Source organism: Hydra vulgaris, chromosome 15, assembly GCF_038396675.1.
Source record: "Hydra vulgaris chromosome 15, alternate assembly HydraT2T_AEP".
Lineage (NCBI taxonomy): Eukaryota > Metazoa > Cnidaria > Hydrozoa > Anthoathecata > Hydridae > Hydra > Hydra vulgaris.
Genome location: NC_088934.1, coordinates 23,914,909 through 23,936,513, shown reverse-complemented (window position 1 = coordinate 23,936,513; position 21,605 = coordinate 23,914,909). Strand labels below are relative to the sequence as shown.

The 21,605-nt window shown below is 28.0% G+C and overlaps 1 protein-coding gene across 1 annotated transcript in view; it reads right to left on the bottom strand.

Moving 5' to 3' along the window:
- The window catches only part of LOC136072110 (dnaJ homolog subfamily C member 11-like), a 93,018-nt gene that overhangs the window by 34,665 nt on the left and 36,748 nt on the right, over positions 1-21,605 (bottom strand). Inside the window, exons 9-17 of the mRNA XM_065820437.1 lie at positions 15,355-15,406; positions 15,155-15,277; positions 14,214-14,346; positions 8,915-9,039; positions 8,441-8,520; positions 8,041-8,157; positions 7,181-7,336; positions 5,279-5,348; positions 852-909 (exon numbers count right to left, since the gene is read on the bottom strand). Of these exons, the coding sequence (XP_065676509.1) occupies positions 852-909; positions 5,279-5,348; positions 7,181-7,336; positions 8,041-8,157; positions 8,441-8,520; positions 8,915-9,039; positions 14,214-14,346; positions 15,155-15,277; positions 15,355-15,406 (914 nt within the window). The remainder of the gene's footprint in view (positions 1-851; positions 910-5,278; positions 5,349-7,180; positions 7,337-8,040; positions 8,158-8,440; positions 8,521-8,914; positions 9,040-14,213; positions 14,347-15,154; positions 15,278-15,354; positions 15,407-21,605) is intronic.

Below are 21,605 nucleotides of genomic sequence, written 5' to 3'. Positions count from 1 at the left end.
TTTAGAAAGTGTGTGTACATTTCTTCTGAATTTACTTGTTTAGAAAATGTGTGTTTGATTTCTTCTGAGTTTATTTGTTTAGAAAGTGAATGTTTGATTTCTTCTGAATATATTTGTTTAGAAAGTGTGTGTATATTTCTTCTGAATTTATTGTTTATAGTGAAAGCTACATTAGATTAAGCAATTTGCTCCTTATTAAGTTATGACTCATATTATTAAAGCGAGTGAACTCAAACACCTAATTATAATAATCAACATAGACATAGCAACATATGAGCCAGAAGTTTGACTTACTATTTTATCAAAATGTGTTAGTAAAATCCACATTAGACCAAGGTGAATAGGTAACAACCAATTCACCAAGGTGAATAGGTAACAACCAATTCACCTTGGTTGTTACCTATTCAGACATTAAATATTCATTTATGTGTATGTAATCAAGCAATTGGCATAAATCCCATTTATTACATGACGAATATGACAGTGATGGTAATTGGTTATTTTCTTTAACCATGTTTCTTTTCTTAAATGTTGCTTATGGTCCATAAGCAACATTTAAGAAAAGAAACATTTACTTTAACAAATACATAACAAATCATAACAATAACAAAACAACTACTTTACTTTACATATAGTTCACTTTTTTAATTTAGCGTTCATAGTTAAATGTTTTATGGTATTTTTCATATACAATATTAAAGGTTATAGGTCATAATTTACAATACCTTGCTTTTGGTTTGTTACATCTATTTATTAACTATTATATATGGAAATATTAAATATATTTATGCTTTTATAATATGCTTTGATACATTTAACTTTATTCCACTTATTATTTTAAATGTTCTCACCTCGTCTTTGCTCCTCTTGGCTTACGTTTCTTTGGTATACGCCCATCATCAAACTAATCTGTAAAAACGTACAATAAAATTTAGAATCAAAAAATTTAATGAGTTCATTTTAAAACCTTAAAAATAGATAAGTAAAACTAAATATTGTTTCATTAATTCTTAAATAATTTAATTGATTTACAATTTAATTGTTTTATTTTTTATTTTTTTAAATTTTTTTATATTATTAACTGACCATTTGCCAGATAACAACATTATTACTATGCATTGCATTTTAGAATAATCTGGTAGCAAATAATTATCAAAATTGCAAACATGCAGATATTTTCCAATTTTTTAAAAGTTGACCATTAACATCATTGCGGTTTACAATCATAACTTTTTTTATTTGCAAAAATCTATGGTTGTAACAACAGTTGTCAAAAGAAAAGTTTTTAAATTTTGTTTCAGCAAAGTTTTTTATTTGTCAAGAAAAGCATTTTACATAGAGTAAGAATATTAGTAAAGAAATAGTAACCAAAAAAAAAAAAAACCATTTTAAATACATTTTATCAATCAACACTAATTAAAATCTTTAAAAAACAAAAACTTTTTTTATATAGTTGCATCGTCAACATCAATAACATATGATCAACAACATCTATAACATGTGATCAACAACAAGCTATAGTAATAGAGGATTAACATGAGATGCATGATGGGAAACATTGCAAACTTTACTTAGCATAATAAAACTGTATACTGGATGTTCATATAAAAATGCTGTTTTTTTATATTCTTAGCCTATTCAAGTCAAATATAAAAAAGTTTCTTACTTTGCAGACCATAAGCATTCAAACGCAAAAATATCATTATTTCAAGCATAAGAATATCAATTTAATTCTACTAGTAATCCTTTAAATAGAAAGAAGAAAAAGATCTTTAAGTAGAAGAAGAAAAAGATCTTAAAGTAGAAAGATTTAGCATTTCTCATTAAAATTACATTAATGACTTAATGTAATTTTAATGAGAAATGCATCTCAAGTTTTTACTACATTTATATATATATATATATATATATATATATATATATATATATATATATATATATATATATATATATATCTTGTATCTTGGATCGAGTAGATCCAATTGGCAACTCTTCATTATTGGCAACTGAATAACGTTCTGTTTTTTAAATTGCAAAAAAACGTTTTTCCATTACATTTTTTATAGCAACTTTCAACTCTTGAACATTGACGTTGCTCATGTTGAACACGCCTTGTTCATCCACACTTAAAGTAATTTTTTTAGACAACTTGACCACAATTTTACATAGTAGGCATTTCAAAATAAAGTTATAAGAAACTAGAGAGAATAAAACAGCAAAGAAAGGAAACAAAGACTTTATGAAATAGAAAATCTAATTAAAATAAGTTAAAAAAAGTTGTCAAAAAAACCAATATATAAATTTATAAAAAAACAATATACCAATATATAAATTTATAAAAAAACAATATACCAATATATAAATTTATAAAAAAACAATATACCAATATATAAATTTATAAAAAAACAATATACCAATATATAAATTTATAAAAAAACAATATATATATTATAAATATTTTACTGCTTTTATTTTCTTATTTTTAGGGCGTTATTTTCTACTACCAAAATTGATACAAGTCAAAAAAAAGCAGATAAGAATATAACAAAAATAAAAACATTTTTTGATATACAATATTTTTACGACTTTTTTCAGTCAGTATATTAAGAAAATACTTTATTGTTTGCGCTAAAAACATCAACAATTTTTAAAGATTTACTGCTTTTATCAATGCACAGGAAAGTGAAAGAAATAATTTATAAATTATTTGTAGTTTTTTTTTAAACAAGTTATGTAAAAAAAAAAAAAAAGTCATTAATAATTATGTTTAAATATAAAATATTTAGTTGTTTTCATTACCCCCATGGAAATAGTCTGCACTTTTGTTGGATTATCCAAATTTTAACCCGATAATTTATTTCCTGATGAACTATTGTTACTGACAATGCCCAAAAAACTTGTGGGCTAGCGCATTGTTAATTTACTGAACTTTTTAACAAAATTTTAAGAAGCCTACTTAAAAATTTTTTCTAAGTGTTTAGATACATTTTTTTAAACAGAGCAATCGTTATGTTCATTATCTCTAGTAATTTGTATTAACATTGGAAATTGGGCAATATAAAAAAAACAATTTCAGACATGTATCAAATGCGGTAAATAAAAAAAAACCATGTTATTCTTTTTATTTTGTCATTACAAAATTTATTAATCAAGTATACCTTCTTTTTATTACAAAATTAAAATTAATAGTAAAAGTATATAAAGTTCGTAATATAGTATTATAATAAAAATAAAAATAAACATACAATATTACAATAGAGGAGTTCTAAAACTATAAAACTAAAACATGTTAAATAATTCACTAAAACTAAACATGTTAATAATTGCCTGTTAATAAAAAAATAAAAAAATAAATAAATAAGAAAGAATATACATTAAATATATATATATATATACTAATATAGATAAGGAATTTTCAAAATTTTAAAAGATTAGTATATTTTACATATTTTAGTATATTTTAGTATATTATAAGATTAGTATATTTTACAAATAAATAGCAATTTATTTTCTTATTATATAAGTATTAAGAAAAAACATCAAATATAGCAAAAACACTTTTAAAAGCGAAAAGAAGTCATAATGAATAAACATAAGAAATAAAATTTCTTAAAGTTCAAGCGTTTCTTAAACTTTAAGAAAAGTTTTAGTTTAGTTTCTTAATTATGCATTAATTATGCATATAATTATGCAGACTGATAAAAATTGTGAATAAATTGTATATCATATCAATTGCTGTTTTATAAAAGATAATATGTTTTTTTCATCAACTTGTATTAAATTTGGTAGCTAAAAACAACACCCACTCTAAAAAAAAGTATACAAAAGTTGTATAAAAATTTTATTAAAAAATTTTGTTTTTAATTTTCTTTTTCTAATTATTAAATTTTCTAGTTTATTTAATTAACACTATTTATATTCGACATCAATTTCATTTAACAAAGAATAAAGAGAAGATAACTAGTGATATTTCATTACAATTTTGTTTCCTTTTTCAAGGATTGCTTTTTTTTCTCAATAGTATTTTGCTTCAAATTATTGAAATGCTTTATAAGTAAAAAAGATGCCAACTGCCATGGTCAGTGTGTCTAAAAAAATTACTCTAAATGCAGACAAACAAAGAGAGCAACCACACTTGCTTCCTGGGAATGCTTGTTACTAGAAGTTGTTTCCGAAGCTTTAATTATTGTTGTCTCAATTGGAATACAGGAACTGATGCAAGCGTCAACACATAACAACATTTTTGTTGCCTCTTCAGAAACACCTAAAACATTCACCACTTTTCACAGAAGCTTCAATCTTGGACAGAAAATTTAATTTCTACTGAAGAAAATTTGATTGGTTGGCTTCCATGGCTGACTTTGGGTGTAAAATAGGTGTAAATTTCGCTCAAACATATAATAGAGTTTCATCTTCATGTAGCAACATTATTTTTCTAGTCAAGTCTATTTTTTATATCCATTTGGATTTCTTGCAGTCTGTAAAGTTCAATGTAGAAAGTCGAATGAGATGTATAAGGGTTTAGAAAAATTGGGGTGTATAACTGTATAAATTGGGGTGTATGACTGTATAAATTGGGGTGTATAACTGTGTATAAATTGGTGTGTTGGGATGTATAAGGGTGTAAAAAAATTGTAAAGTTCAATGTAAAAAGTAGAATGAGATGTATAAGGGTTTTTGACTCTATACAATCAGTCTGTCTATGATTGGATCTAAAAATAGTTCTTTTTTGATCACAAGTTGAAAGGAGTGGTTAAGGCGTCCAGCTGACTTGTAATAAAACTTCTTTTTTGATCATAAGTCCAGTAAACTTCTGTAGTATTTTTTGTTAGCAATACGTAATTTGGAGTAACAAGGGGATGGTGCCTCAAAAACTCAATGACACCTATCATTGAAAAAAGAGCATGGTTGGAGGTCAAGAACCATAATTTTAAATATTGACTAGTGAAACTTTTTTTATTTTTCAGAATTTGAATCAATTTTCAAAGAAGCTTGAATCCAGTTTAAAATTGTAGATTTTAAAATGTCAGTTCTTTGCTTTTTTTGATTGTATATTGAAGATTGGAACTTTTTCGTGTTTATAAAGGAATATTGCTACTTCAAACCTTTAGTCAATGCATGTATTAAAGGTCTATCCAATTCCTATTTCAGTATGTTGTCATTAGCAATGTTTTATATATGTTTTGATATCATCAAACACTATCAGTGACATTTTATATATCTTTGGTTATCTTTTTTTAGATAAATTTCCAAACAGTTATTTAAAAAACAAACTTACTGCATCTAAAGCTTCCTGTTTTTTCTCTGCAACTAACTTTGAAAACTTTTCACAATTATCCTTCCAATTCCTTAGAAATATAAAAGTCAAAATGTTAAAGATTTTAACTTCTCATTCTTTAAAATGTTAAAGTTCTCATTCTTTAAAATACTCAACTTCATGTACAAGATTTTGAAGTGTTATAAAGAATAACAAAAACATTAATTGATTAAAATATTTTGTTTCAAAAACTGCAACTATAGTACTAAATTATGCAAGCATAACTTAATAACTATGTTTAACTTGCCATCTACTAGTATAGAATTAGAATAGAAGTTATCTAATTATACTGCAACTAGTCTAAAATACTTTTCCCTTAAGGTTCATTTAAAATGTTTTTATTATAAAAAGATTATTTTAAGCATTTTTTGTAGGTAGACAAAATAAGACATGTACCAGAAAAAATCTGCGCATGTTCTGATGTGGTGTTACAGAAACCGTGCATCATTTTAAATAGCTAATTGTTTTAAAATGTCATTGTATTAGTGTTATTCAAAATTTAAACAACTCTGTTATCAAAACAATTAGTTTTAATTGAAATGTCATCAAATCAAGAGAAGAAGCGAGAAAAATTTTTTGCATTTTCTCGTTAAAAATCCTGGTTATCAAACAAAACAATTTCTAAAGAGTTGCAGATTGTTTTGAGAACAGTGCAAAGCTTTGTGAAACAATTTAAAGACACTGGTACAATCAGGAAATGGAAGAAAAAAATGTTTTGTTAGATCTTGGTAAAAATGGGATGATGCCTTAGACAGAAAACCGGAGATTTCTGTTCGAACTTTAGCGAATAAATTTATAACAAGTGCTTCCACTATACAAAGAGTAAAGAAAAATTGTAGCTATAAATCTTATTAAAGGAAAAAGTTCCTCGTTGTGAAGAAAAGCAAGAAAATGTCGCAATTTGTTGTTCAAAGCTGCCCTATAAAAAATTATGTGCTAAAAAATCTCGTTTGATTATTGACAATGAAACTTATTGTGCTGCATATTTCCGATCTCTTCCAGGACACCAATATTATTCAGCAAATAATCGCAATGAATGCAAAAATTTGCTAAAAAATTCTTAGTTCGGCAAGCAATTTATGAGTGTGGTGAAAGAAGCTCTTGTTTTATAACTACAGGAACAATAAATACCAAAATATACATTAAAGAATGCCTCAAGAAACGTCTTTTGCCATTTTTAAGAACACACGGGTAACCCGTTATTTTGGCCTGATTTAGCATCATGTCACTACTCTAGGACAACTTTAAACTGGCTTAGAGAACATAGAGAAGTAGATTTCGTTGAAAAACACTGCAATCCACCAAGTTGCCCCGAACTATGTCCTATCAAAAGATATTGAGCTCTTGTCAAAAGAAAAATAAGGTTCAGTTTAAAGAAAGCCAAAGACTTCAAAAATAAATGGATTAGAGCTACTAAGAAAGTCCAGTCAAAGACTGCGCAAAAGCTGATGTTGAGTGTAAAACGCAAAGTGGCTGCGTTCTCACGTACAAAACTTCACAAACTTTCTAAAGTGAAACTTAAGTATATTAATATATGTACTTTCTCAATATATATAACATTCAATATCCATTTACAATAGTTAAATAAATATCCTTCAAAATGTCCACGCAGATTTTTTCTGGTACATGTCCTAATAGTCAGTTACTAAAAGTTAAGATAACCTGTTATAGAACAGTCAAGATAACCTGTTATTGAACAGTTAAGATAACCTGTTATTGAACAGTTAAGATAACCTGTTATTGAACAGTTAAGATAACCTGTTATTGAACAGTCAAGATAACCTGTTATTGAACAGTTAAAATAACCTGTTATTAAACAATAAGATTATTTAAATTTGCTTATAAATCAGAAAAAAAAATTACTTTTCATTTTGTCTTTTCAATATTGGTCTAATTACAAATGCTCTAACAGTGAAGTATACAACAATGGGAGTAATAGTACCATAGAAAACTGCTGATGTAGAAAACACTTCACTCAGCAAGATTGGGAAATTAAATGTCTGAGTATGTCGATGTAACCTATAGATAAAAAAATAGAAACAGTTAAGAAAAAAAATAGAAACATACAGTTAAGAAAACATTTTTTTAAGAACTTAACCAGCAACCGTGAGAGCAGTATAAGTCGACTATAAAATATTTTTTTATACTGACTCTGAGAGCAGTATAAGCCAGCTATAAAAACCCAAACATTTAATCAAAAAATTCAGAGCCTGGAGTCATAAAAAAAAAGTACCAACTCTGACTCCAATAGTTGAAATTTTCAGAGTACGACTCCAACTCCAAAGCAAAATTTTTGAAAAATTCTTTGAATTCTTTAAAAAATATTACATGATAATTAAAAAACTTTTTTTTTTGCCAAATATATTAAAAGTTCTTTAAAGGTTAAATATTTTGTACATGCACATGCAATACCGAGAAGTTTTACAGTTGGAGTCAGAGTCGTGATTTTGTTTAGCGACTACAACTCTGACTCCACTAAAATGTTGCAACTCCGACTCCGCAACTTCGACTCCACAGCCCTGGAATAATTTTAACTACAACTTAAAAGGAGAACATTTTAAATTTAATTTTTATATCTATTGTATTTTTTTTAATAAATTAATCTGGGCTATAAACATTAAAAAATAAATTAATATTTCTTTAAACTTCTAATATAAACTTTTGTTGCACAATAAATTTAAAACACAAAAACAATGATAATAAAGAAATCATAAAAATGAAACCTTATTTCTAATGAAACACCAGATGCATTCCCAATACTTATATAAGCTCCTAACTTGCTAAGTGATGTCACTTTGTGCTCACATCCATACAGTAAATGTAAGCCTAGAAACCCACATCTAAACAAATCATTTTTCTTAATTTAATTTTATTGATTCATTACGTGCTGCACATAATAACCATCATAGAATACTAGACTCATGAAGAACGAAAAAAAAAAAAATAGCCTGAACTATTTGCAACCTACCACACAAAACCTGAGCAACAGATTTTAAACAGATGTATATTGTATATACAGTGTCACAGAGTAACTGCCATTAGTATGTCTTCTTTTTAGTAATTGCAATTCAAGTGTTTTAATTTACTGATTAAAAAAACTTTTAATTAAAACATGAAACTTACTTTATTCTAATTTTAGCTTTAGTATCTTCATTAAACTTGTGCGTATAAGCTATCATTGCAAATGGATTTTTCAAATTTAACTAAATAACAATATCTACATAATAATTTTAAGCCGGTAGTATCTACATAATAATTTTTAGCAGATAGTATGTAGATAAAAAATTTTAGCAGGTAGTATCTACATAATAACTTTATATATAATAAGTTTTAATAGGTATGTGTTAAACATAGATAATTAGTTTTAACAGGTAATTTCTACATATGTAGATACAATATATATATATATATATATATATATATATATATATATATATATATATATATATATATATATATATATATATATATATATATTATATATATATATATATATATATATATATATATATATATATATATATATATATAATATATACTGAATATAAATATTAAAAATATAAATTGTTTATAAACTATGTAAAAAAAGATAAAAACCTGTAGTTGTGCAGAAGCATGGTATTTTTCTGTGTTTCTAACTACCATTGAAGACATAGATGATAAAAAACCACCTGTCCATGTTACATAACCAGTTGTATGATTTGTGAGTTGTCTTGAAATCACTTTAAAAACAAAATTTTTTTTTTAGATTAGAAACTAGATTGAAATAATTTTTATTAAAATGAAATTAAAAATTCTTCAGCATAATTCCTTGAAGTATATAGATTCTTTTGTTCATTTCTAGTCACTTCTGGGGAGGGGGCAAGAGGAGGAGGGGGTGTCATAACGTTCCATGTTTGGTCCCTATTGTTTCTCATTAACATTAATCACCTGAAAACCTCATCTTTAAATGCTATATTTGCTGATAATAAAATCATTTATTTCAGCCTTTTATTTCAGACAAAATCATTGCTTAGAAAAGGTTAGCATATCTTAAATGGAATTTCTTATCAGTAACAGATTGGGGTTCAGCATCCCAAACAAAACTCAGTTTGTTTTTACTAATCATTATCAAAAATATTGTAGATATTCCTATATTGATAAATGTCAGCAACTTTATTGAGTCTTCTACTCCTACTACTTCTTTTCCTACCTACAGCAACTTTATTGAGTCTTCTACTACTACATATGATTATCTTTTACTATTCACATTTAATCCATTTTAAAATATGCATTTGCTAATCCTCAGTTTAGACAAACAAATTAGACTTTTTCATTCCTGATATAAAACACATTAAGAGTAAGTTTTACTAAGATGCTTTTAACTAAAGAAGTGAAAGTATGAAGTCATTCTACTTAAATGTTACTTCTTAAAAGTTACTTCTGCACAATTTTAACTTATTGCTCAAAAGACTTTGAATATACATTAAAAAAAAAAACATTTATCTAAAGGGATACTGGAAATTAAGGTAAATAAAAGTCTTTTATATCATTGTAGCAATTATGGTAAATTAAGGTGAATGAAAGTTTTTTATATGATTGTAGTAATTAAGGTAAATTAAAGTGAATAAAAATCTTATATATAATTGTAGTCACTAGTCAGTCACTGAGCTAACCAGAGGTTCAAACAGAACACAAAACTACATATAGTACCTTATGGATGAGTTAACAACTATGCCGTAAGTTAGGACAGAAAACAAAAATAAATAAAGTAAATTACAAGTGAGCTAACAAAGGTTCACACAGAACATAAACATACAATTAACAAATTTTGGGTATTTTGAGTGAATACCATGCCAGAGGTTCAGACAACACAAATATATATTGTAATTTATAGGTAAACTAACACAGCAACTAAGGCATCTTTAACTATATAACAGATTAAAGTAGAATATGGATCAGTTCATTATATTTCAACCAATTTAAAGAAAAATGGGACAGCTCTAATTTTCCTGATTTTTACTTATCATCATCTGCATTACCTAGATAAGGCAGTGACAGATCCAGGGGGGAGGGGGAGGGGGAGGGGTATGCACCCCAACCCCCCCCCCCCACCAGAATCTTAAAGTCCTAAAATATCTTAGAAATTGATTTTTTTTTAGGAGAAGCAAATGTGATACAAAATACAAAAGTATTTCAACATCTCCCCCCCCCCCCACCCCTACCAAAAATTCCTGGATCCCTCACTGAGATAAGAATATATAAAAAATTATAAATTCGTTAACTTTGGAAAAATCTGAAAATTGTTAAAAAAATGCCAAAATAAAGTTAACTGCAGTCTTAGTCTATTCATTAAGCCTTTACAGGTTTAAATTTTCTGATTAGCTAATATTGTCTGAAATAAATGTGCAAAATATAAGCAGCTTTTGCAGTTTAGAACTCAAATTTATATTAAAATGTTGTCCATTTTTCTAAAAAGTCCAATTTTCAACCATTTTGAGAGGCTTATAAATTTTTTAAGTAAAATCATATTTTATCATAGGTGATTATCACAGTTTATCATCATAATTGATCATAAAAGTTACAGTTCCAATTAGCACGCATAAGTTGGGCCAACTTCAGGTTGACGTCAAAAAATTAAATTGTCAATAGTCGTTAACAGACGTTGGCCCGACGTCAACCCAACGTTGAGACATTGCCCTTTACCGTTCGTCTGACGTAATATTTAGTAGATTAAATAAGATCATGGTGATTAAATTGATATTAATTGTAATTGTAAAAATAAAAATGTAAATGATTTTGAATATTTTGAAAAAGTTAAGAAGGTGCTTAGTTAAGAATTTTGCTTTAATATTATACGAATTAATAAAGTTAAGTTAAGAATTTTGCTTTAATATTATACGAATTAATAAAAACTAATATTTTAAAGATAGAACTATCAAGAAAAAAGTTCTAGAAAAAAACACTTGTTGAAATTTATAAAGTTGTCTATTTTTATGATTTGTACATTGAGTTATGTGTGTTAAGTTAATATGGTTATAATTTCTAAACCATTGTACTTGAAAGAATGAAATTTTAAATTTAATTCATCTACATAATGCAGATAAGGAAATGTAAAACTCAGGACAACCAGAGAAGGTATATCACAGACCGTTTGTTCAAATATGATGAACTGACCCATATATATACAGTATTGGACAAAACATTTGCAACCAACACCGAACAATGCTAAAAAGCGTTCCTAATTTTACATGTCTTAAAAACAAAACGATCTATACTACCACAGCGAAATGTTCAGGAATCTGGAGTCATAGCACGCCATGACATGAGCAATCAGCTGACAGGTGACAGCACAAAGGCAGAATTTCGTTGACAAGTGCCATTTTGCTGCAGACAAAACAAGTGCAACTTTTTTGGTTTCATTTTCTTAAGTCTGGTCCGTGTCAATGTCACGGAAGTTTTTTAATAATTAAAATCCAGAAGTTTCCAGAAGCATGCAGAAGCTTCCAGAAGTTTCCAGAAGAAGCACCTGGAAGCATCCAGTAGCATCCAGAAGTATCCAGAAACATTCAGAAGCATACAGACGCATTTAGAAGCTTCCAGAAGCATCGAAAAGAACCATCTAGAATCTTGCAGAACAAGTTCACACAGGTTCATTTTACTATATAAGAGACATGTAAATCGACATGTAATTCAGTCAGTATATGGAAGTCAATCAGTCAGTATTATCAAGATAGTTTATCGAAGTGAGTTTTATCAAAGTGTTTTATCGAAGAACATCAATACAAAAAGTGAAATACAACAAGTGTTTCATTACATCAATACAGTCCACATCCAACCAAGACGTTGTGTTCCACAGAGCATTATTTTATCATCACAAGGTAAATGTAACACGGTAAGCCTTGAGAAGCGTGATTATTTATTTTTATTATTTTTATGACTTCAAGTGCAAAAATGGCTCCCTACAGTCTTGGAACTAAGAAACAAAATTATTGGCAATTACGTAAGTGGAATGTCACAAAAAAGTATTTGTGATAAATATCGCGTGAAAAAATGGACTGTATTAAGACTATGCTCCAAATATCGTTCTACGGGGAAGTTGGCAGCAGATAACAAAGGTGGAAGACCGCGTTCCACCACTTCTAGAGAGGATTCTATGATTGTCAGTTCCGTCAAGAAGGATCCCTGGATATCGTCAGTCGAGATACAAAAGCAACCAGAGCTGCCTGTATTGGACCGAACAATCAGACGACGTGCTGTAGAAGCCGGATTGTTTTCTCGACGCCCTGCAAAGAAACCGCTGACTTCACTCAAAAACCAGAAGAAAAGACTCCTGTTTGCTACATCTCATATTGACTGGAATGTACAGAAATGGCAAACTGTCCTGTTCAGTGATGAATCGAAGTTCAACATCATTGGGAGCGATGGCATTTGTCATGTACGTCGACCGGCCAGAAAACGCCTCGATTTATGTTACTGCCATAAGACCGTGAAGCATGGTGGAGGCAATGTAATGGTCTGGGGGTGTTTTTCTGCTAACGGTCTAGGTCCAATACATCGAAACGATGGAATAATGGACCATTTCATGTATAAAAATATCCTGAAAGATGTTATGTTACCTCATGCTGAATGGAATATGCCAATAAAATGGATTTTTCAGCAAGACAACCATCCGAAACACACTGCAAAAGTAGTCAAGCAGTGGTTTCAAGACAACCACCTATCGGTGATGGATTGGCCGCCTCAATCTCCGGATCTCAACCCTATCGAGAACCTGTGGGAGATCGTCAACCGCAGAATTAATCGTGAAGGTGTTCGTAATAAGGATCAACTGTTTGAACAAATCCAAAAGGCCTGGGCAGCGATTCCACAAAGTTTCATTGATCACCTGATTGAATCTATGCCTCGAAGATGCAAGGCTGTGATCGATAACAAAGGATACGCCACAAAATATTGATAGCGAAATACAGCTTGGTCAACCTTTTGTCGAGTTGCACTTGTTTTGTCCAGAAGGAAATCAACTTTTTTTAATACTTTTGATTAATTTATTAATTTTCGTGTACAAATAATGAACTTTGTAATAAATAAAACTTGAAGAATTTTGTCTCTAAACAGTTACATAGTTATTTCTCTAAATTGAAAAAATGCAGCACTTTTATATAAAGAAACTGAATTAGCATTATTTGGTTGCACTTGTTTTGTACGATACTGTATATACTTATATGTTACTAAAGAAATGTAAGTACAAAGTCTTTCTACTTATATGTTATTAAAGAAATATGAAGATATTCTACTTATATGTTATTAAAGAAATATGAAGACATTCTACTTAAATGTGCTATTACTTATTTTAATTAAAGTTGAAAAGTAAAAAAAATATTTTTGTCAGTTTGATTATTAAACTTCTTTACCCTTTTTTACAAGTAAGATGATTTAAAAAAACATTATTTATTCTACCCATTCCAAACCCTTTTTTACAAGTAAGATGATTTAAAAAAACATTTTTTATTTTACCCATTCCAAAAATTATCTTTGATAAGAAATTAATTTTGGAGAGATCACTTTTTTTTTTCCTTGCAAAATTACCATGTTTAATTTTTCTGCAAATAGTTTACCTAGATAAATTTTTCTGCAAATAGTTTACCTTGATAAATTAACAAAAAATGAAACAGCTAATACTTAGTTAAAAAAAAATTTCAGCAAAACAAATTTTCAAACAAACAAAAATAACACTTTCAACTTTCCCATTACAATAAAAAATTGTCTGCAATTACTCTTTTATGTTTTTTAAAATATCTATGAAGTAACAAATTATTTTTAAATAATTTATATTATAATATTATTAATGAAATTTAATTTTTATTATAATTTGTTAAAAGTAACAAATTATAATAAAAATTATATTCTTTGGTCTTACTTGCTTGCACTCCTGCTGATAACATTGATTGTCGAAATGCTAAGTTTAATGACAAATTTCCAGCCATTTTTTTCCCTAAATTATGATAACCTTTGAGACGAATACTAGTGCTGTCACCAACACCTAATTCAAACTGCAAAACAAAAAAATTAAACTAAACTATTTTTATTTAATTTTTTATTTTAAAATTAAATAGAGAAAAATTAATGTTTTTCAGCAAAGTTTGCTGATTCTAAAGTTAATGTTTAGTATTAATGTTTTTTGTCGTTACAAAATATTTTATGATCTACTTTGTTTATTAAACACTTTATTATAGTTTCTGATAAAATTTTATGTTAGTTTCATTTACTTAGTACCTTAAAATTATTTACCTGGTATTTCCCATTAACCAATAGAAATCTTTACTAAATTTGGCCTAATTTCCTAGTTAAAGATGGCCTTCAAATCTTGTCCAGGAAAAAAATAAATGAAGGAACTGGTTAAATGAAGGAACAGGTTAAATAAAAGTACAGGTTAAGTAAAGGAACAGGTTAAATGAAGAAACAGGTCAAATGAAGAAACAGGTTAAATGAAGAAACAGGTTAAATGAAGGAACAGGTTAAATGAAGGAACAGGTTAAATGAAGGAACAGGTTAAATGAAGGAACAGGTTAAATGAAGGAACAAGGTTAAATGAAGGAACATGGTTAAATGGTCAAATCAGTAAAGATTATTATTCGAGATAAAAACTTTTGCTTTTAACAGAATTGTTAATTCTTGTTAATTCTGTAAACTAAAAATTAAAAAAATAAATAATTCAAGAATAAAAACTGCAAAGTGACTCGAACTTTTCAAGTGATTATTTACTCTATTTCAACAAAAAAATCAGCAAACCTTCAGCAGTATTACAAGTTTTATTTTTTTTAAATCTAAGAAAAGAAAAGAATGCAAAAGAAGAAAAACCTCTCCGAATGATTTTGGTGAAAATGTTCTTCTTAACATGCAGTTTACACTTCCAGTACCTATTCCATTGACGTTTTGAAGTGTACCCGATAAAATAGCAGTGGTATCTTTTGTTAAAGGAGCCTTAAAAAAAAAGTGTAATATATAGTATTATAAGTTTTTTTAAACTCAATTATTAAATTTGAAACTTTTCAACAAACCTCTATAGATTGACTAATACTCATTTCTTTTATTTCTATGTTAGGAAATAAACTAAAAGAAAATTTAAAATAATTCTTAAAAACAAATATAAAAACTGTTGTAACAATAAAATCATATTACAATTTAATCATTTTGTAAACATTTGTTCTTATCAAAAACTTTCCAGATCTAACATATCCTAGAACTTTCCAGATCTAACATATTCTAGAACTTTTTAAATGCATGTACATGTAACAATATTTTGGTTTAAATTTCATCAGAAAATTTTTTTCCAAGAAATAAGAGTTCTCATTCTGTTCAACTTCTAACTAATAGATTGATAAGGCTTTAACTAAAAATTTTAAAGTACCGCATTATAATCAAATTTAATTTGAAACCACATTAAAAATCATATATCTAAATATTTTTAAACTAAACAATATTGTTATTAAAAAAAATATCAATAAAATTTAAATACATTGTTTTAAACTTATACTTCCTATTTCTTTAAACATTCATAACACAATCATCGTTCAGTACTATCATCGTTCAATACTATCATCGTTCAGTACTATCATCGTTCAATACTATCATCGTTCAGTACTATCATCGTTCAATACTATCATCGTTCAATACTATCATCGTTTAATACTATCATTGTTCAGTACTATCATTGTTCAATACTAGTTATTTCTTTAAACATTCATAACACAATACTATCATCGTTCAGTACTATCATCGTTCAATACTATTTATTTCTTTAAACATTCATAACACAATACTATCATCGTTCAGTACTATCATCGTTCAATACTATCATCGTTCAATACTATTTATTTCTTTAAACATTCATAACACATTGTTCATCATTGTTCAGTACTATTGTTTTATGTTTGCTTTCTCAAAATTTAGTGTTTTTTTTTTCTTAAATGAGGGAACAATTGTTTTTCATCTTTTTATAACTTTGTATATAAAGTTTACTAAAAAAGTTCTTTAAAATACTTTTGCCTATAGATGAAAAAAAAACATACGCACCCATACTTTTAGGCAAAAAAACAAATAATCAGAAATTATCCAGCACAAAACATTAACATGTTTGTATGTTTTGTTAAGAAATTTATTCACTTATTGATTTTTTAACAAGAATAAAATTATTTCAATCAGTTGTTGTATCATTAGTTACTCAAAAAAGATGTGAAAACTAATGTGGATTTAAACTTTATAAAGGTTCTTTTGGAAAATTAGCTTTTAAGAGATGTAGAGACTGAATTAAAGTTAATCCATGATGTAGAGACTTGAATAAAGCAATCCATAACATTTCATAACATTGAAGTTGTTCCACTTTCTAGTTCAATCCAAAAAAGAAAAGAGAAAAATATGCTAAAGTATATAAACAAACGCTAAAGTTTAGTATTGCATTAAATTTCAATTAATACAGAACTAAACTTAACTGAATTATTGAACAAAGTAAACATATTTCATACCAAAATCTAACATCAGATAAATAAAATAATTTTTTTTTAGACTTTTCTTAAACGGTAATGTAGCTTTTTAAAAATTTAAAACTTACTTCACTCATGCTTGATGTTGGGGGACTATCTTTATTTTGCACTTATTAAGCAGAATATAATAAAAAATTTAACTTTACGATAGCAAACTTGGTTTAGTTATAAACACATCAATACCTTTAAATATCTAACTGAAATGTAAACCAGCAATTAGTTTTTTATCTCCTGATTGGGTGATTGTGCATCAGACAGATGACTATATCAGAATAAACTTTTATCAGAAACTTAAACCTGGTGGCTATATTCTTGCTGACTGAGTACTGATTCCTATCACTTATTGCTGTTATTTGATAAATATTGTGTTTTTTAATGTAAAACAATATGATTGTATCTTTAGGTTATATATTTATTAATTTGCTGAATAAAGCTTTCTATACAAGCTTGAGTTTTAATTTACTATTATTAATTCACTACACAGAAGATTTGGGACTGGGACTCAATATCAAAAATGCTGCACACTCATGAGTCACCAAGCGGAAATAGGATTTTACTTACTTTTCTGAAAAAAAATTTCAACTTAAATACTTTGAATATTTTTAACCAAAACAAGTTAGCATTAATTAATAAAAAAAGTTTGTTATAGATTTTTTTAAATTTGCCTTTTTAAGTGCGGGATTTTCAGGGGTAAAAAAACCAGGGATTTCACTAAATCTTTATATTACATATAATAATTTCCAAATTTCCTCAATTTTTTTTATTATCAAATTAATGATGCATTTTGTAAATTAAAAATCAAGAAAAGAAATTAATGTTTGCATCATTGTTTTTGTGTGACCGTAAAAATTGATTGATTAGACCATGTTACTACAGAGGGAGCCAGTTTTTAATTTATTATAAATTTTCTGCAATAAATTTTTTAGAAGTGAAATAATATTTCGGATACCTCTGTAGTAACAAGGTATAAAATCAATTCATTGTAGTGGGTTTTATTAAAAAACCGGTTAGTTAATAAGTATAAAAAACAAAACTGGTACATTTGTTTCTAGTCTTAAAGTTGTAACTTCTAAGTTAAGCGTGGTTTAATGTTTTAAAATAGTTACTCTTAATTTCAGCAAATTTTTTTTTGATAATTTTTCCTCCAAGGCATATTTTTACAAGGCATATTTTTGTAAGTAAAAAAGTATTTACATGTGCTATATTTTTGCAGTTTTGTATGTTTATATATATATATATATATATATATATATATATATATATATATATATATATATATATATATATATATATATATATATATATATATATATATATATATATATATATATATATATGTATATATATATATATATATCAGGTAACCAAAAAAGTTTGTGTGGTTTTGCAGATCCATAAATAAATACACATAAAAACAGTTTTAATAAAGTTTATTCTGAAAAATAGTCTCCTTCAGCAAGAATAACTTTCTTCCATCATGAAACGAGCTGGTATATTCCATTTTTATAAAAGTCTTGAGTTTGGTAGCTAAAAAATTGAATTAATTCATTTTCGAGATCTTCTCTATTTCGAAACTTTCGATTTCTCATATGATTATCCAGGGCCAAAAACAGGTGATAGTCGCTTGGCACAAGGTCTGGTGAATACGGAGGGTGAGGTAGAATCTGCCATTGTAAACATGCTAGAGTTTCCCGTGTGATTTTTGCGGTGTGCGGTCTGGCGTTTTCCTGGTGGAATACAACACCTTTTCTGTTTGCCAAAGCTGTTTGTTTTTGGTGAAGAGCAACCGAAACTCTGTTCAATTGGGCTGAGTATCTCAGCAGTATTGGTTTGTCCATTTGGTAGCAACTCATAGTGAATGATACCTGCTGTAGTCCACCATACACACAGTAAAACCTTTAGTTGGTGAATGCTTGGTTTAGGAGTCATCGGTACTGGATCATTACTGGCTAGCCAATGATATGTTCGTTTTTTGTTGCAGTACATAATCCATTTTTCTTTGCACGTCAACATCCGGTCAAAAAATGGCACTAAATTGTGGCGGGAAAGCAATGAAGAACAAATGGTTAAGCGCTGTAGCTTGTTTGTTTCGCTCAACTCATAAGGTACCCATTTGCTCAACTTCCAACGTTTTCCAAGTTGGTGCAAATGTAAACGAATAGTTTCATCACTCACATTAAATCTTAAGGCAAGATCCTGACATGTTTGACTGGAGTCCTGCTCAATTGCCAGCTTGATATCCTCGTTGTTTACGATGGAGGGTCTTCTAGATCTTGGTTCATCTTCAAGGTTTTCATTTCCAGAAGAAAATTTTTTAAACCACTTCTGACTCGTCTGTACCTTCCCCAAAAGCAGCGCACAACAAGCATCTGCAGCTTTGATCCCAAGTTTGAACTCATAAAGTAAACAGGTGCAAATTATCGCATCTGACACAGCCATGCTCCACTTAAGACTTTTAAATTTAAAACGCACTAATAAAACTTATGAAACACACTGATTGATTCTCCTTAAAACAAGCTTTAATTTATATGCAAAATCATCCCCCCACCACAACCAGTTTTCTTAATACATTTCTTAGAAATAGGCAATTAGGATAAACCGCACGAACTTTTTTGGTTGCCTGATAAATACAATTCATAACTTTTTTAATAACAACTAATATATAAAAGATTAGCAAAAGATCCTGAAATATGGATTATATAGATATATAAATATAGATTATATAGATTATATAAATATAGATTAGGACATATGAGGAGGAACAATCTGATTAAACAGGATAATTAACTTATCAAAAATTCCATTTGGTTCAGATGACAAATTTGGTACTTCAAATTGAATTTCAGCGGGAATCATAGTAATATTTAAATCGTGTTTTTTTTCAGATGTCATTAGATAAGATTTTACAATTTGTATCTCTGCCAAAGTAAACATTTCTGATTTAAATCGAGGGTCTAAGAAAGTAGCGGTAAGAAAAACGTCTTCACTTAAATCGAACCTCATTTCCAACTGCGAAGTAAGATCATCAACAAATTTACTTATCCCTCTTTTATCCATTAAGCGAAGATAATTTTTCAAAGTTGTAATGCACAGATAAACTAAACTAATGCTTACACTTTTTTCTGCACTTAGTATAGTAGTGGCTTCAGATACTGCATTTAAAATAGGAGTGACTGCTGTTAATAATTGCACTTGTGTTTCAGTTAGACAAGTCGATGGCACTTTCATACAGTTTTTTTTTGTGAACACTCAACTAGAGCAATTTCTAAAGAACCATGATTTTTTAAGAATCCATTCCAATAAGTTAGAAGTGCTGTTAATGCGCGTTTCCACATCCATTGGAGGCTTTGACTCAGGTTTTCCTCGAGAAATCTGATACTTTTTGAGAGGTGCCTGTCCAACTGATGATGAGTGAAAAAATCCTACTATTTTATGAGCCTTGCTAATTAATGTAACAAGAATTGGTTGGTTGTGTATAGCTGATTTCACACAAAGTTGGAGTTCATGAGCACAACAGCCTAGCCAATCAATCCCAAGAAGTTTAAGTGTGCATGGCATACTAAGAGTAGTATCGGTTATAGCTTGGAAAACATTATCTGAAGTCAAGTCAAATTTTGACAGCACGTTTCTTAAAATTTTTTCAGTGGAAGTAGCTTTGTGACAAGCATTTATTACTTCCAGATTTACAACTAATAAACAGCATGATTCTAAAACCCAAGAGGATGAAATAAAGTGACAAGTAGAAAGAAGAAAGTTATCGCCATTGTCGGCTTTAAAGTGATAAAACGTGATGCTAGGTTTGGAGATAAACTGGCTTTTTATACTTTGTTGGAAGTTAATATATAAATCATCAACAGTATCACCTAAATTTCGAGATAAAGTGGTCTGGTGTGGTGGATGATATTGCCCTTGAGTAAGCACCAAGCACAGATTAATAAAGTCAGATCCAGAAGTTGTCTCAAATGATCTTCTATCTTCAATTATAAATCTAAGCACTGCGCGATCGTAGTTTTTTTAATAAGTTTAATAAGTTTTGTTTTTTGTTTTTAAAAAATATTTAAGAAATAATTTAGTAAATTTTAACTAGTAATTAACTAATCTTGAAAGATCATGAACTAAAATGTGATACTGATAAGCTGTTCTGTGTTGAATTTTTTAAAAAATAACTATTTTCATTGCCACAAGTTGATAAAAACATCTGTAATGTTGAGAAACTTTGTAAGAAACTAAAGAATGAAGAATCAGATGATAGCAGATTTGTTTATAATTTTAATAAGTTTATATTTAATGATATTGCTTATTATTAAACTGTGTTAATGATATAGTTTGTCAAATTCTATAAAATATTGGCGCCTACTGTTTTTTGCAAAAAAATATTCGGACTAATGTAATTTTCCAGATTAGTCAGGAATTAGTCCGGATGAACCTAAAAAAATACAGTAAACTATTTTTTTATAAAAACAGGATATTTTTCTTTTAAATATAGAAATAAAAACAAAAATTCAACGTCTTATGAAAAATCAGCTCAATATGTTAAATGCTTCTTTATTTATAAGCCTATTTCCTCATTTTGCATTAGAGCGATGCATAGTGCGCTGCTGGGGCAGCATTAAAAATCATAGCTTTTACAAAAAGACTACAATTATCTGGATGCAAAATCTAGACAGCTTTCTAATGTATATTACATAATGTTCATGAATAGAGGAATTTGATGTATAAAATGTTTTCTATTAATTATATGACAATGAGGATCACTCAATTTGTTAGAT